Source organism: Pseudomyrmex gracilis, unplaced genomic scaffold (genome assembly GCF_002006095.1).
Source record: "Pseudomyrmex gracilis isolate BER0280 unplaced genomic scaffold, ASM200609v1 scaffold_233, whole genome shotgun sequence".
Taxonomy (NCBI): Eukaryota; Metazoa; Arthropoda; class Insecta; order Hymenoptera; family Formicidae; genus Pseudomyrmex; species Pseudomyrmex gracilis.
The window spans coordinates 110,751-127,676 of NW_018020817.1; the positions used below are offsets into that span (position 1 = coordinate 110,751).

A 16,926-nucleotide genomic window follows, 5' to 3' on the forward strand; every position below is an offset into this window, starting at 1 on the left:
TAATGTTTTGTGCGTAATAAATAAAACTTTATTGCCTCTTTCCAAATACATTTTCAAATCTTGTTGATGATAACGTGTATATATATATATATATATGTATATATATAGCATACTTAAATTACGATACGAACAGTGACACGCTAATTGTTTATAAAAGGATGTTAAACGTCATCATTACTTGTATATGATGTAACGCAGATATTAATCTGTGACAGTTATATTTGTTATTTGGCACGCAACATATAGCAGAATTCGATTAAATAATTAACAAATCTCTAGAGAATGTGTGTGTGTGTGTGTGTGCGCGCGCGCAATTGAATCTTTACTCTTTGTGTTGAATAATAAAGGGGACACACACACATACACACAATTTATTTTCTACGTTTATATATTACACAATCTGTTAAACAAACTTGTTGTTAAAGCACGAAATAAAAATAAAATTTCTGGTTGTAGGATTGGCGAAGAAAGAGATGTTGTGATGTTTGAAAAATGAAAAGGTAAAATGCAAGAAAAATATATAGTTTTATATGAATATTTTGTTTTCTTTTCATATCAGAGACACACAACGTAAGTGCAAGTACTTTTTATTAACTGTGCTTTTACATTTCGTTCGTCTTCGTTTGGATAGTTTTGATCCTCTCAACACATCGATATGTTATATCGACGAAGACAAATGATATTTCGCGTACTTATTCGCCAGACGTCGTGTCGAGAAACCTAAGGTAAAAAGTAAACAAAAATAATGTATAACATCGCACGACATACGATATGTTTTTCAAGAAATTTGACGCTCTCTTGTAGAAACATCGAAAACTTATTTCTATTACTCGCAACAAAATTAACAAAATAATAAGCGTCATCGCAAATTTTCGAGTCCAGAGTTTGAGAATATATCGTTTTATTAAGACACTCATCGAGATGTGAGAAAAATGTTTGCGATTACAAATAAGTATTGATATATAATTCCGGAATACATATCTTGCGTACATATTGACAAACGACAATATGCAACACTGATGAACTTTCGATAATAGAATGACAAAAACAATTAAAAGAAATTTTATTTGAGAAGCAGCGCGGTTTTAGTTCTACAGATTCTCTTGTAAGAAATATAGTACGATGGTCACACGTTGTTGTTGTTGTTATTAATAAAATAAATTTATGTGATTACAATAATGATAAATTCCTTTCTTATTCTCGCTACGAATATACACGTGTATGTAATATCACATCTATTCGGTAACGCGTACAATGCACTAGATCGAATGTAAATTCAAGGAAAAGGGGGAAAGGATATGAGAAAAATAACAACAATATAACACACACATATGCGCTAACACAACGCGCGTTCCTCTGGCGTTCTTATCTCGAGAGCGCCGTCATCCAGCAATTTATTGAATCCGCAACCACGAAGCGTAAATCATAAAACCCAACTCGCTCGCTTATTGATTATCCTGCGAAGTGTCGAGGGAATAAGGAAATTTTCCTCACGAACACATCTCCTGCGCCATAATGATAAAATCGATGTGATAATTATCGGGATAATCTATATATATGTGGCGGTTCCGTGCTATTGATTTATTCGACAGAAGGAAAAGAGAAAAAAAAAAAAGAAAAATGTAGTGGAAAATAGGATTAGATTATATTTTGCGTACTGTTTTCTTGTCTATAAAAACTGAAACAAAAACACTTAACTTAAAAAGGATATCATATATCAAGAGAGAGAGAGAGAGAGAGAGAGAGAGAGAGAGAGAGAGGGAGGAAGAAAGAGAGAGAGAGAGAAGCTAAAGATAAAGAAGATAAAGAAAGGATGAAAGAGGAAAAAGTAGCGATCTTAAAAGGGATGGCACTCGCGGGAGCTACGACAAGCTTCCGGGAAACGTTTATCATTCTGCAGCGGCGTGTCTTCTTTTACTTTTCTTTCGTCGCCTGGTCCTTCTGCTTTCTGTGCTTCTGCGACTCCGATCGCGAAATAGCTGCGAGGTGTACGGAGTCGTCTGACTCGATTGCGTGCATCGCGGATCGCGGCAGTCGAGCGTGAGTCGCGGATCGCCGATCCACTTGCCGTGACAAGCCGAACGCGCCGATCGGCCGTTGCCCACGATGTCAATCGACAGTTTCCACCTGCCGATTCCCACGTATCTGTCCATACTCTCGTCATCGGGATGCTCCACGCAGATTCGCGAACCTGTGATTTTCATTGTTTATCATCCGGTTTTTGCACTTTCTCGCTCGACGGCGTGTGTAATTTTAATTACACACATGTATATACGTTATGTTAAACGCGACGTTGTGTTTTTATTTTTAATTATTTATTTATAATTTAATTTCTGTGTGACATATAATCTTGATTTTAGTTTAAGGTACAAATATGTTATTTTTTTATTTCATTTTTACGACAGAGGCGTTTAAAAACATCAACATCAGATTCGTGACAAATGTGTCGCTATATATATATATAATTCGGCCTGCTTTCTGCGGTTAATTGCGACAAAGAGAAACGAACTGATTAGATACATAAAGTATCGCGAAGTGAGAAAAGCGAGACGCCTTTGTATAATACTTGAGCAGCGGCTTCGAGATAATAAGTAAACCCATCGTCAAAATAACTTGCTTCTGTCCGCAGATTTCCGCGGTTTCCGTGGCTTATCTGCGCGAGAGATACGTCGCCGGTAGGAAACAACCGTTATCTCCACCACTGCATCCACTTCATCCGGTCGATTCCTTCGCGATAACAACCATCGCGGAGAAGCGTCACGGGAGGGTATACGCTCCAATTTACATGACGTTATGTCGCACAGCCGCGACGCGCGTTAATTAGGAGAACCCGAATCGAGAGTCGCTTCATTTCCGTTGGCGTAGCGCGACTCGTCATTATGCGAATTTCGCGCGTATTCAGATTCTGACGAGGCTTCTCTTCCACAAAATGTCCCGTCGTCGTGTCACGCGATCTTCGAAAAAAAAAGCGCGGTTTCTTTGATACTCGATTTCCTTCGAGACTCGGTTTTTTTTTTATACTCGATCTCACACCCCTACGGGAGACTTACTGACCATTAATTACGAGAGACTTATTTTGTTTTTTTTTGTTTTTTTTGTTTTTTTTGTTTTTTTTTTTTGTTGTTTTTAATATAAATTTTTTCTAAATTTAACACACCGCCTGGCGCACGAAGCGATATTCTTTATTTTTCATAACACATATTTCGCGCAACAAAACGTAAAGTGTATAATTCGAGCGAACAATGCAAGTTGAGAGCTTTTGAAGGCAATATTGTTTTTTCATAAAGAAATTACACGCTTTTTTTCTTTGCCGACGATGTGCCACTCGTATTTATCAATTTATGCAGTCCGTCAAGTCTCGCGCTTCGCGCGATGTAAATGAGAGAATATCGGAAGAAACTAAAATTAATATTGCAAGGTTGAAAGTCGCCAGGCACGCGGACTCGATGGAATCTTCTTTATCATAATATTAGACAGCCGAGAAAAACTGCGGAGAAGCCAGATAATTTTTTCCTCTGTGTGCGATTCCCGACTTTTTACATCCCCACTGAGGATACGTTTCTCTTCTTCTTTTTTTTTTTTTTGTAAGAAAAGACAGAAGTCTATTGTCTCTTCGAAGCATTACGATTACTTAAAAAAGTTGAACGCGCAAGGACTTAACTGCGAAAAGAATGGCCGATATGCGGAACATCCGCTCTTGTTTTTTTTTTTTCTTCGTTCGTGCAATATATATTTTGTGTTTTTACAAGCTTCTTCACCAAGGATCCGACATCGTTTGTTTTTATGCAACTCCAAGTTCTTTCAATGTTTTTTAACACAAGGACGCACGTAGAATTCGAGATGTATCGAAACATTTGTGACAACGTAAATATGTACGTGTGTAAAAAGAAAACTAGTACAAGTTTTATATCGCAAATATTCAACTGTGTCAGTCAAACAAAAGAAACGTGACTCGATACTTAGCGACTTGGGAAGTCGCATTTAATAAAGGAAACGTGAAAAATTAATGCAAACTGAATTTTAAACGTGTCTCCGCGTAGTTTTTAACAACCATAATACCAACCTTCTACGAGAAAATCCGAAATCTTACTGCAAGCCCGCGAAGCCCGCACAATGGTGAATGCGATACAGCTGCTGCTGAAACGTACACACAATGTCGTCTTTGCATTAATTACCGATTCCCCTAAATCGGGGGATCTCTTTCTCTCTCTTTCTCTCTCCCTCTCGTGTTTGACCATGCGCCATATACATGACAGCCCAAAGGGTTCTACACATATCGTTGCGCGTTGCATGCTGGCAACTCGGTAACTAGTGAGTAACTTGCTTTACTCGCTCGACAACATCACCGGGGAATTTCGATACCGCGCGATGTGTGTTTGCTACGTGTTTTGCGGCAGATGAACGCGTGCGTGCGCGCGCGCGCGCGTCAAATTAGATCTCTGCGTCGTATATTGGCGACATATCGACATGATTTCCTCGTCTTTCCTCGTTTTGCAGAAGCCCGCGGAAATGATTAAAAATACATCACGAAGTCACGACGCGAGCGAAGAGAAAACCTTTTAATGAAATTGAATCCCCTGATAACGAACTTGGAAAATTAAGGACGCCAACTAATCAGTTACGCAGCAGACCTCTCTGAGCTGTCAATAATGCACACACACAAAAGGCGTTTGGAGAGATTATTAATTACGTCACTCGATTATAGTCGGTGCATTATTGCGACGTAAAGTAAAAGCTAATTGCATTAAGTATATGTGAATTAATTTAAAAACGTATCGCGTTTTTTTGCAGCGAATAAAACGTGAAAATGACAAAAATTAATAATTAAAATAAACAAGACACGGTTGGAAATTGAAATAAAAAGTAAATGTGTATCTTTCTCTTTCTCTCTGTCATCTGAAAAATGATATAAACTGAAAGCCCTCGTGTGCTCGTCGACGTTTTCTCGTAAATGAAATATATTAAATGCAAATATTTTATTTGTAATATACATTAATTTTTAAACCAAATTCGCGACTCTTGTTTTATCCATTTTCGTGCCACGTCGCTCGGGAGAATGTAGAAAAGACGTTGTTTCTCGAATTGGAAACACGTGTGGCAAATCGTATTTCGCACGAAGCTGAGCTTAAGCACGAGGAGGAAAGGGTAGGAGCTTTTGACCTACCTTTTATCGACGATCCCATCCTTGATCCTTACGTCCGTACCGTTGCCGTCTCCCGGAAAAAGCGTAAGAAACGTCACACCTGCGGCAAATGAAAGGAAATCGCCTAGGATCGAGAAAGTCAGTCGGCAGACGTCAAGATTTTCGCGGTAAATACAATCGAAGATAAGCCGTCTGCGGAGTCCTCTAGAAAAAACAAATACTCGGGGAAAAATGCCGAGTACGGAGCGCGTTTATTCTGCAGAAATTGAAAATCCAGAGAAAGAATGAGAAAGAGAAAATATATACCGTGTATCTTTTTATTTATCGCAGTTTTCTCCGTGAGAATTTTTACACGTGATCGATTGACACAATTCGGAATACGATAAAAGAGGAAGAGAAACGTAATAATAAAATAATTTCGATATCTGAATGATAAATATTTAAATTATCTTGCGCGCGAGAGAAATTGAAATTAATGCGATGCCGTTTGCGAGAACATCTTGTTTAAATTTAAGACCGCGCGGCTCTCTGATCGCGTTCTTTTTCGTCTCTTATAAATACGAAGATCGATCGATCGGCACTCACTTTTAGCGTGCGGCTGCGACGAACGAATTCCGGCGTGGCAACTCTGAAAACTGTGGCACGTTCTGACCTGATCCAGATGGGGACAGTGCTTTCCGCCATTCTTCTCCGAGATCTCGATCACCCGGATGCGTCTTTGAGTGCCACTTCCGCATCCGTTATCGCACGGGCTCCACGGGCTCCATTCGCTCACCGCGCAGTCCACAACTGTGAGTTAAGAAGAGAATGAATCTGAGACGTTGCGATCTCTCTGGACATCCGTCGTTTCTTGTTCACAGAGACGAACAAAAAAGTGCCGCCGGTAAGGAGCAAATCGATAGCTAGTTATTCGAAAAATGTTTACATCGTTCACAAGTTCTTCGTGACTCTCTCTCTCTCTCTCTCTGTCTCTCTCTTCTTCATTCTTGAGTAATTAACTAATCTCTGATAATGTGATGCTACAATTAATTCAATCACTACGAACGATTGTGTTCAATTGCTCGAGAGAAGAAAATTTGTTCGAAGCTACGATGCGGAACACACATACTCCAATGGAGATGAAAGAGTCCAATTATTTTATCGAGTTATCATTCTGTAATGTATTCTGTGCCGCGCACACATAAAGGAAGAAAGGCTCCGCAGAAATAAGCGACTTACCCTTCGAAATATTTCGGTCGCGCGTCATTAGCTTTGTGTTCCCGTTATTTCGTCAGAAAAGAGACTTTGAAATGAGGATAAAAAAAAATGTGATAAAAATAATGTTGATGATCATCTCGCGTTCCTCTCTGTTAAAACACACGTGAAAAAGTAGTAGAGATGCGCGATACTGTCTGTCTCTCGTTCCCATTTGTTTATGCGTTGTCGTCCAATTTTACACGAAATGTATTGAATAACATAAATATATCAAAATGTTTTTGATATAACTATAGAGTAACACCTATATGTATATATGTATATGTTATTTATAGTTTTCACGAGACATTAATTAAACGTTTCAAATGAAATATTGACCGGTGAAACTATATCTCGCACCGAATTTTTAACGCATTCGAAAAGCGAGAACCGAGCAATTAACTGAGTAATATCTCGCTCTCTGTTAAACGCAGCCGCGTCGGACGATACCATTCATTTCATACGTTTCTGCAAGACGTCTCGCTCTCTTATAATAAAAGATTATTACGTAGCTTAAAGAAGCAATTAAAAGGAAGTATTCAAATATACACGTAGCTCTTTTACATTTCGCCATACAGAAAGAAAAGAGAGAGAGATCTTTGAAGTCTGCGTAAAGTGGAATTTTTCATAAGTAGGGAACATGACGATGAGAGAACGTTGTACTCGCAAGAACATGTGTTCACTCTATGCGATATTTGTATTAAAAATAAATTAATTAAATTAAAATATCAGAACGTAATTTCATATTCACAAATAAAACGTACGTGTTTAGTTTTATCTTTTTGTTTTTTTACGAATAGCACACATTGTGTGTACATTATAGAGCAATTTGCGCGATGCATATGTGTCAATTTTTCAAATACTTATATATATTTTAATGATTGTATGTAATTATTGCCATTTTCCATTGTCGATACGAGAGCCAGCGCGTTTTCATTTCCCGTTTCCGATCGGTACGAAGGCCAATTTAACCGCGTTAGAGAAACAGCTTTGTATATATACAGAAAGTGTGTTTTTCATCAACGTGAGCGTGGCAAAATTTCACAGCTGCATTTTACATTACACACCTTTTAATAATAAGCGATACGTTATATATAAGAGTGCTTGTTTGTTGTTTTTCTCTTATAGTTATCGAACGTTAATAATGCAGTCCATTTGGCTCCGTCGACCTCGATCTCTGCCGGGACATGGTCATCGATCGATTGTATGCTCGTCGAACTAAATTATTTTGCGTGCCTGCCGGTCGACGACGGTTCGTTGAATGCGAATGGTCGAATGACGTAGGTACGATGATGTTGCTGGCTCATCCGGTCGGAGCCCATCGGGGTAATAGAGAAGATAATGCTTCATCAGTAGTTCGTAACAGTCACGTAAGATGTCATATGTTGCCGTTATATCAAATGTCACTAAAATTACCGCGTTAAAACAAGAGAGAATTATTTACAACCTTCTTTGTACTAGCGTCATTTAAAAAAAATAAATAAATAAATTCTTAATCATGTTAAATGATAATAGTGTTCGAATTTTTTAAATATAGTTGAAATTTTAAATAAATTCTTAATGTTGATTTGATTCCGTCATTTACATTCAATCGCATGTAACGTATTATCATCACTTGTAAGATTCCACTTTTGCACGCGCGCCCGATACGTCGATCCCGTTACATAATATGTAAAAGTTCGTCTCGTGTTTCAAGTTTGTGATAAAATAAAAAGATTAATAAAACACTAGTATTATTATTATTACTATCTCGCTTATAGATGGAACGGTTTTCCGTCACTAGAAAAACGACTTTAGCTGCATATGGCTAATGCTTCTTTTTTCGTGACAGTGAGTTACATCTTCAAGTAGAAAAGAACGACATTTCTTCGTCCGGCGAGCGCGTGATAATCGCGTTCCGGAGCAGCTTTAGCCTCAGGTTTAGTGAATATCGGAGTCTCTCCCTCTCTCTCTCTCTCTTTCTCTCTCGCTCTCTCTCTCTCTCTTTCTTTTTCTTTCTCTCTATAGTTGACGAATGGCAGAAAAGCATTAAACGGCGTTAAAGACGAACATTTCGGATAGACAAGATCTCGCAGCAAAGATGCAAGAAAATGATTACTTTCTATTATACTATTATTATATTTTCGGTAATTGCGTTGTCTGAGCGATTTACAATAAACACCAAGCAGATACAAATACAAATTTTTTTTTCATTCAATTTGTTGTTGTATCGGGCTATATTATCACACGGTATCCATTAACTAGCAATTAGACACGAAACGCACGGCCATGTTGAACAAATGGAAATGTGTATAGTGAGTAACATTAATCCTTTTGCCTCTATCGATGTGTGTCGTTCGGCGAGCCATAAAATTCCAAACACAATTGTGTAACGATGTGGAATGGCTCGACAATTTATTGTACAAATATGAACAACAAAACCATTGATTACTCATACTTAGTTAGCAAGTGATTGCACTGCTAATTAGTAATAATTATTAAAAAGTATTCAATACACGAGAAAGAAAAAAATACGTTTATTTCTGAAAAAAATAAAACATGCAATAAAATTACATACAATAAAAGCTATAAAATATATACATTATTGTTTTCTTTTAATCGGATATTAAGTATAACACAAAAACTTAACAAAACTATATAAATAGAAAATTACAATTACACGCATAAATAACAATATGTTATAGGCAAACGGTAAAAACAAAAAACATGAAAATATTATATTCTACAAATTATGTCAACTTTTTAGGATATGAGCAAAAAAGTCCAGAAAGAACGGAGTACATTTATTTTTTTTCAGATACTCATATATTCTTTACATTTTATGTTTTGTTAAGATTGACCTAATGATTAGCCTTATCGGCTTTACTTAGGCACTGTTGCGTAATAACTCTTTCAACTTTTCACGTAGAGACGGGGAATGTTTCCCTAGAGAATATTTTTTCCTGTATATCTAAAACACGAAACTCATATATGCACACACACATATGCACGTATGTATATACTTTTTTTTACATGTTTTTGAAATTGTTCACTTTTATCTGAGACGGATGATTTTTCATGAAGTTTTAATTACTTTAAATTTTGTATTTCTCTGAAATAAAAAATTTAAGGTAATTATACCACGTTGCATTTCGTTGCGCATATATTAATTTATTGTAATAAACAACATCAAACCAATAATGAGAGATGCGGGTTTATAATAAAATTTAATTTATTTCGATCATGCAAGAGACACATTCGTTTGTTTCTATGAAATGCAATATTATTGTGTTACCCCCGATATTTAACTAAACTCTCAATAAAACATTGTTAATATCTTCTGTATATCTCATAGGCGGGATATTTATATTCATATTTTTAAATTATTCTTTTTTAATTTATTTATCTTTTTGTGGTGTGTTGTGTGTACTTGTTTGATTAAAAGATTGAAAGTGGCTTGTGAAAAAACGTTTTATTCGCATTTATGTGTAATAAAAGAGCCAACTAAACATCTATTTTTTCCAAACGCACGATCCTTAAAAATTTGGTCCAAAAAAAATGCATTTACTGATATTAATTAACATCGTACAGCGAATGATAAGAGTTAAGTAATAATTCAAAATAACCGCAACTTGTTTTAACTAAGATCTACGCCACATCTCTAAGATCCAGTATAATCCCATGAAATCTTGGATTAAGCGTGTGTTTTAGCGTGAATTACTCCGTGAAAGAGAGTAAAAACGAACCATGCTCGAAATCAATGTGTTGCACTATTTTCTTTGAAGAACTGATTACTCTCCTGACGTTTTTTTTTTTTATTATTTCAATTAACTGCTTACATTTATATTTTTTATTTCATAGTCTAAATATATTTCGTAACAAATAAAGCAATAAAAATTATTCCGCTCTCAATTGCAGTATAAAGTTTACTAATTTTTATGTTATTATTTTATAACAACTATATGATAATATTGTTGTTTTACAATAATTATATATTGTTATAACATATAAAAACATATATATCATGTCAAGGTCGTCACGTACCACCGCAAGTTTCCTTAAAGTCGTCGCAGCAGTCGGCAAGCTTCAGACAAGCGTGGTCGCAATAACACGGTTTATCGTGCGGGGTCTCGATAATTGCATTCAGCGACTCCTTTTGTATGACGCAGCCGGAATCCCTGCCTTGACAGCAAAGCTTCGCGGAGCTACAACTTCCCGAAGCGGTCACGTCTACGATCAAGAAGATCAGCGTGGCGACGACTATCAACGTGATCAGGATCACGTTCTTCTTCCTCCACATCCTCCTCCTCCTCGTAATTTCGCGACACTGATGACCTTGCTCTCGCCACCACCACGATGACCTTGGGTAGTTAGTGCCACCAATCGTGGAAACTCACGCACGTATCGTGACAACGATTACAAAAGTTTCGAGCTCTCGACATGCGCGCGACTGACCGCAGCAAGATATCTTCAAAATTTTGCCTCGAATATTCGCGTTCTAAGTTTTTGAAAAAAATGTCCTTTCGTTTTTTCTTGAAATCATATTCGCGATTATGTTTTCAGTTTTTTTTTTTTTTCGTGCATTTATTGACGCAGAAGCAGAATCGCGAGACTCTGTAAAAATAATACAATATTTAAATGCAAAATCGTATAAATTTATATTTTCTTCTATCTCTACTTATTACAAATTATTTAACATAGATACAAAATTATCTTACGAGGTTTCTCCTAAAAACAATTAAAAAATGTATTGCAACTTTATTTTCAACTTGTATGTATATTGTATGTATAGAAAAATATCAAAAAGAATATGAACACTGATTAAACATATACATGGGTATATATAAACATGTTTTATAATAATAATGTTATCTCTAACTTTTATATGTGCATTTTTTTTTATATACGGTATAAAATTAAAAAAAAAAGAAAAAATGCTGTGAACACTTTAATTAGCAGTTGAATTTTCGCGCACACATCAGTATCACAAGGCAGGTGATAAAGAGGAAAATTCCTATCGCGTTCGACCCGTCGATGAAGGGTGTCGCGATCCAACTGAGCGTTTCAACCCCGAACGCGAGAAGAACATTATAACGAGGCGCGCGCCTGTATTGCGCCTTCGCCGACTCGTCGTCCTTGCTTTTCGTACTCGGCGCACCTCCCACAGGAACCGCAGCAGCCGGTACCTGCCTAAGCGCATGCCCGAGTTATTCTCATGGGACAGCACGATTTAGTGCCTGTAGCTTTTAATGGAATTTAAAGGGTAACAATTCGTACCGTGTAACAACGTACACGGAACATTCTAAACCTGTGAAATGTTTTCTTGCGCTACAAAGTTTATTACATATAAAACACTGTACTTTGCAAATGTTGAAAGAGATACGCGTTGTACAAGAGATCATTTGAGAACATTTATATATAAAAAATTTATATAGAAAATTTATATTTATTTTATTATGTATATTAAAATATATCAAATAGTATATTAAGAATGATATTCTTAGAAAAACATCTAAGAAAATGTTTGTTTTCTCATTTTGTGAAATAGAAATTTATTTAAAGAAGACATTTTTCTAAAAAACTAAAAATAAAAATAGAAAAATATTTGTTATAAGAGAAATATTAAGTTGTACAAGAAATCGTTCGAGAAACTTTATATGTACATATATATATATATATATATATATATATATATATAAATTTTCTACCATATATATATTTTTAAGAAAAACAGTGTTTTCTTATTTTTTAAAACAAGCAATATTACAAACATTATTTAAAAAAACATTCTTCTAAAAATAAATAGAGAAACAACCATGAGAGAAATAATAAAAGTTAGTAAAAACTATTGCGATAGAATATACATATGCAAAATATTTAAAGTCTAAATTATAATTATCTCGAAAAGCTTGGCTCTTGATATCTCGTGCATATAACAGAAAAACATCCCTTTATCTCCTTGTGAATTTAATTAAAGAAATATATCATTGTGGAAAAAAATATCTTGGTCGAAAAAGTCGAGAAAACCCGGTGGGACCCTCTCCTGCATTCCGTGCAGCACACACACTTCGCTTTACGATTCGGTTAACCAAGGGCATCCCCTCTTGGTGATATATTTCGTGCAATGTTCAATTATGGAACTCTACAAACGCACATTTCTTCTTACCTGTAAGAAAATTCTATATTAACAACAAGTACACATTATCTAGCAGTGTATAAGGGCAACGGAGCACCTCTTCTTCCTCTTCTCTCTCTCTTGATATCTGACTCTAATCTAAAATATAACCAAATGATGAGAACGGACATATATATAACAATACATACGCCGCCTTTGTTAACATCGAAGTATATACAACCAACTTTGCACATCCGTCAGAAAGGTACTTTAAAAGTCAAAAGAAGAAAGAACATTTTCCTCTCGCCTAATTCAAAAGTAACTTTTCCTACAAAAGAAATTTTATGTTTGAATTGTATTGACCGGGATAGCGCGAACGCAGTCCCGACTATCAAAAATTGTACGCCCGAGATATCCACATTAGGGATATTCGCAAGGGTCAGCTCAACCGTAGTGCAATGGAAGAGCCTCGCCCTGGAGGAACCGCCTTCCTGATCACGGTAACCTCTGCGCCAGGTAAGTATGCTTACGGTCGACACGGACGCCCATTTATTAACATACGTGACAAATGTTACTCGCGAGTAACGGAGAACGCGTCTGCGACGCCTAGCGATAAGTTTAGGAATTACGCCGTTACGCGTATAGTAAGTGTCGTGTGCACATACCAGTAGACGCTTGACAGACATAGGTTGCGTTCCGATATTCACTGCCGCATTAGAAATCCATAGTTCACGCGACGTATATTAATAGATTTCCAGTACTGGTAATGAAACATCGGAACCGTAGTTCTTTTTTATTCTGAAGGGAAATTCACTTTTCTCTCACCTTATTGATTAATATTAAATGTAACATATTAATTATTATAATGTTATAAACGAATATTTTTGTGAGTTTTATTTACTCTAACCGCGCAACAAGTGATAGAAAAGATTATGTAACGGCATATGACACGTGTTTTCTATGTTACTTGTTTAGTGCCCAATTTCTTCTGATAAATTCTCGATAACTTTAACTAAAAGATAAAGTGTATCTTTTTGTATATTTATATCCAGAGGGGGGATATAGCTATTGGGAGGTATGAAGAAATCGAGCCTAAGAACAATTATGTCAAGAAAAAGAGAAAGAGAGAGAGAGAGAAAGAAAGAAATACAAAATATATGTTCGAAAAAAAATGAAAGACCGAGCTAACAATATTTAAAAACGCTACTCACGACTCTCAGAATGCAGTCTGTATTAAGCAATAAAAGTTGGGTACACAGATATTGCGAAAGTTCGCCGCGTGTTCTATAATTGCGCGCCATTGCCGAGAGCATAATCTCCTCATTCCCTTTTGTTTCTTGCTTCCTATTATCCGATCTGAGGCACGTGCCCCACGAGATCGCGATGAGAAAAGTCGTTCGACTTTTCTATGAAAACTTTTGCATAAAAAAACTTTTCGATGTTTATTTAAGACACATTTCGATGGTAACGAGAGAGCAGGCGCTGAAAAAATACTTCTTGCTTTTTCTTTCAAATTACATTTCTTTTCCTTCAAAGAGTTTTAATGATTCTGAACGCGCATTTCACATAATGATTGATACATCATTAAACGTTGTTATTATTATTATTAATGTTTTATATATTTCATTTAAAATATTGGTGTGTGTGTGTGTGTGTGTGTGAAATAATTGATACATGATAGAAGAAAAATTTTCCGAGATTTTTGAAACGAATTTTCAGCAACGAATTTGCGTTCAACAAGTAACAGGAGAGGAAAACAGTTTTTCGTAAAAGTCCGAAGAAAAAACCTGATTATACAAATCGAATTTTCAGTATTAGAGTGGAACTGGAACTTTGATTAATCGCGTGTGCAAACAGCGCGCAATAATGCTCGATATCCGCACAGTCCCTTTTCCTTCGGAGATGGAAGCGCGTTTCCTTGGAAGACAACAATTAATTATCCCAATTCTGTCTACGTTTCACACGACGTTTGTGCCAGCTGCGCCAACATTAATAAGATAGAAGACATAGGGTACGTATTGTCATGGAAAGCGGAAAATCGATATACATTGCGGTTTCCTTTCATTTGTGACCTCAAACGGAGACATTAAAAATACATTGTGGATTTAAATACAACCGAATAAACGGCATATTCTAAGAGAAAAAAGAAAGACAGAGAGAGAGAGAGAGAGAGAGAGAGACAGAGAAAGAGAGAGAAAGAGAGCGGCAAGTTTATTAAAAAAAACCGCAATTTTGCGCTGCAATAAATTAAATCCGTTTTATCGTCGGTGGTGACAAAATTTATTCACTCGGCAAATTGACACGTCGAGACTACAAGTGCACTTTGGAAAGTCAAGTGAGCGTGCACGCAAACTCGATTCGCGTCGAGAATAGGCTGTGATATAGCGCTAATATAAGTAACGAGAAAATTTAATTTGCCCGCTGTTGGAGTTATCGGTCGGCGGGAGGCAGTTTTTTTTTTGGCATTAGCGTCACGAAGAAAACTTCAAAAGGTGTAGAGAGTTATATAACTCCCTCGCTTCCCTCATAATTGTCAATGAAATAATCAGATTTTCTCGTTTCCGCTTCTATGGTTGTGATAAATTCGACTTTTCGAAGAGATAAACTATATATAACGCATGTAACTTTCCGTGTGTGTGTGTGTGTGTAGATGTGTTTTATAATAAATGACATATATTTATATGTATTCAGTTTTTTTTTCATATAAATTTCTATATTTACAAAAGTATTTTTGTGAAGTTAAATATAATATAAAACTCGCGCAGAATAATATAAAACTCGATTCTCGTCGATTTTTGCACACGGGCACCGAGTTTCTCAATTACAACAGTGCAAAGACCTGTCATGCGTAAGCCATGCATACATTGCTCGATGCATCATATGTGGTCATACGCGCCGTCAATGTAACGATAACTTTTCGAACGAGAAACGTATTTGCTTGATTCGAAGTAATCGTTTCATCATGGGTAACTGTTGTGGATTGGGTTACTCCAAAGAGGAATCGTCATCATATAGCGAGCGTGGATACGTGCACCCCGAAGATGCGGTATGTGTTCGTGAGGTTATGAATTCAGTTGTAACGAAATTTTTTTATTTTGCGTAATACTCGACATGTTATTTCGTACGTGTCATTTTTTTTTTTTTTTTTACTTAGGATGTTATGCGTAGAAAACTGGCAGAAGCAGCTGAGAAAAGAATAGCCGAGCAGCAATCACGGGGATTGAAAGATGCGGAAGCTGCCAAGAGACATCAGCAGCGTGTATCAGAAATTGAAAGGAGAGAGCGAGAAGCTGCCAAGGCTGGAACTTCAGAACCTGCATTAAAGGTAAAAAAAAAAAAAAAACCAATAAGTGAATTGCACGATGATCTGTGAGAATGTTTACTTAGCTTGTTATGTTTTCTTTCAGTGGCAGGTAAACTAAACCAAGAAGAGAAGGATTGCTTAAGTGCTGCAAATATATATATGCAGTGTGTGTTTACAAAATATGGAATCTTTCATATGTTTGGTTAAACAAGATAAAATATAGACTTGTTACAAGTTAATATCAGGGAGAAGCTTGAGAGCAACCATGGAAATATATTTTATGTTTCTGTTCTTGGCAAGGATTATGTAAAATTTGTCTATGGTTGCTCTCAAGCTCTTTTCTATATCAATAGCACACAACATATTATAGTTACAAAAGTGCAATCTTATTTTATATCATCTACACAAAATAATAAGAATTACAGAAGCTTTAAATGTTATAACTTAACTAAACTCGTTTTTTTGCATCTAGCTGAAAGCGATATTAAGGTTTACGTGATTTAATTGATATGTATATAAAAAAAAATCTTACATTTTATATAATACGCATTGAGAAAATTCCTACAATGTTTTCTAAGATTTGACTGCCATAAATATTACCAAATTTTGCTTCAAATTTAAACTATCGCTTCTGCAGCAATCTTAAATTCTCTTTTCTTAGCGATAAACCACACGCAAATAAAACAATATAGATAAGTAAATTTTTTTAATATTTTTACACTTATATAATCTACAATAATATAACTGCGATAATACGCAAGTAAAAATTGTGAATAGGACAAAATCACAGAATATGTATTTATAGATATTTGTTATATTTCTTTTTTTCATTGAAAATGTATTTTTGTGATTGCAAAATCTTAATTTTTAAATTACATTCACCATTTATACCCGAAAAGTGTGTATTGACAAAAGTAATACTAGTGTCACGTATTTGTGTACATAACAAATTATTTAAATTCTAAATATAAAGAATTTAATGAAAATACCTTTAATGAAAATATTATATATAATATTTGTAACATTTAATTAATGTAACATAAAACAAGCTTTTAATTGAACAACCGCTCTAATTTGTAATTATATATCTATATTTTTATAATTACATATATATAATTATTTTTGTATATAATATATATTATATAATATATT

General features: G+C 35.6%; 2 protein-coding genes across 4 annotated transcripts; one reads left to right on the plus strand and one right to left on the minus strand.

The window, feature by feature from the left end:
* Positions 1-1,766: 1,766 nt before the first annotated feature.
* On the minus strand, positions 1,767-11,415 carry LOC109859008 (somatomedin-B and thrombospondin type-1 domain-containing protein). 3 transcript variants are annotated; one of them, XM_020436826.1, is made up of 7 exons: positions 11,331-11,392; positions 11,074-11,083; positions 10,400-10,969; positions 5,729-5,932; positions 5,165-5,243; positions 4,064-4,137; positions 1,767-2,191 (listed from the first exon to the last, which is right to left on the minus strand). In XM_020436826.1, exons 3-7 carry the CDS (start codon positions 10,653-10,655, stop codon positions 1,890-1,892), a joined length of 915 nt encoding a protein of 304 aa, XP_020292415.1. In that variant the 5' UTR covers positions 10,656-10,969; positions 11,074-11,083; positions 11,331-11,392; the 3' UTR covers positions 1,767-1,889. The 3 variants fall into 3 exon arrangements, with proteins under 3 accessions (XP_020292415.1, XP_020292414.1, XP_020292416.1); XM_020436825.1 differs by lacking the exon at positions 11,074-11,083 and having other exon boundaries at positions 11,331-11,415; XM_020436827.1 differs by having other exon boundaries at positions 4,064-4,134; positions 11,074-11,415.
* Positions 11,416-15,231: 3,816 nt separating this feature from the next.
* LOC109859006 lies at positions 15,232-15,893 on the plus strand. The gene is made up of 3 exons (XM_020436823.1): positions 15,232-15,516; positions 15,625-15,795; positions 15,878-15,893. The coding sequence occupies exons 1-3, from the start codon at positions 15,433-15,435 to the stop codon at positions 15,890-15,892; spliced, it is 270 nt and encodes an 89-aa protein (XP_020292412.1). The 5' UTR covers positions 15,232-15,432; the 3' UTR covers position 15,893.
* The last annotated feature ends 1,033 nt before the right edge of the window (positions 15,894-16,926 follow it).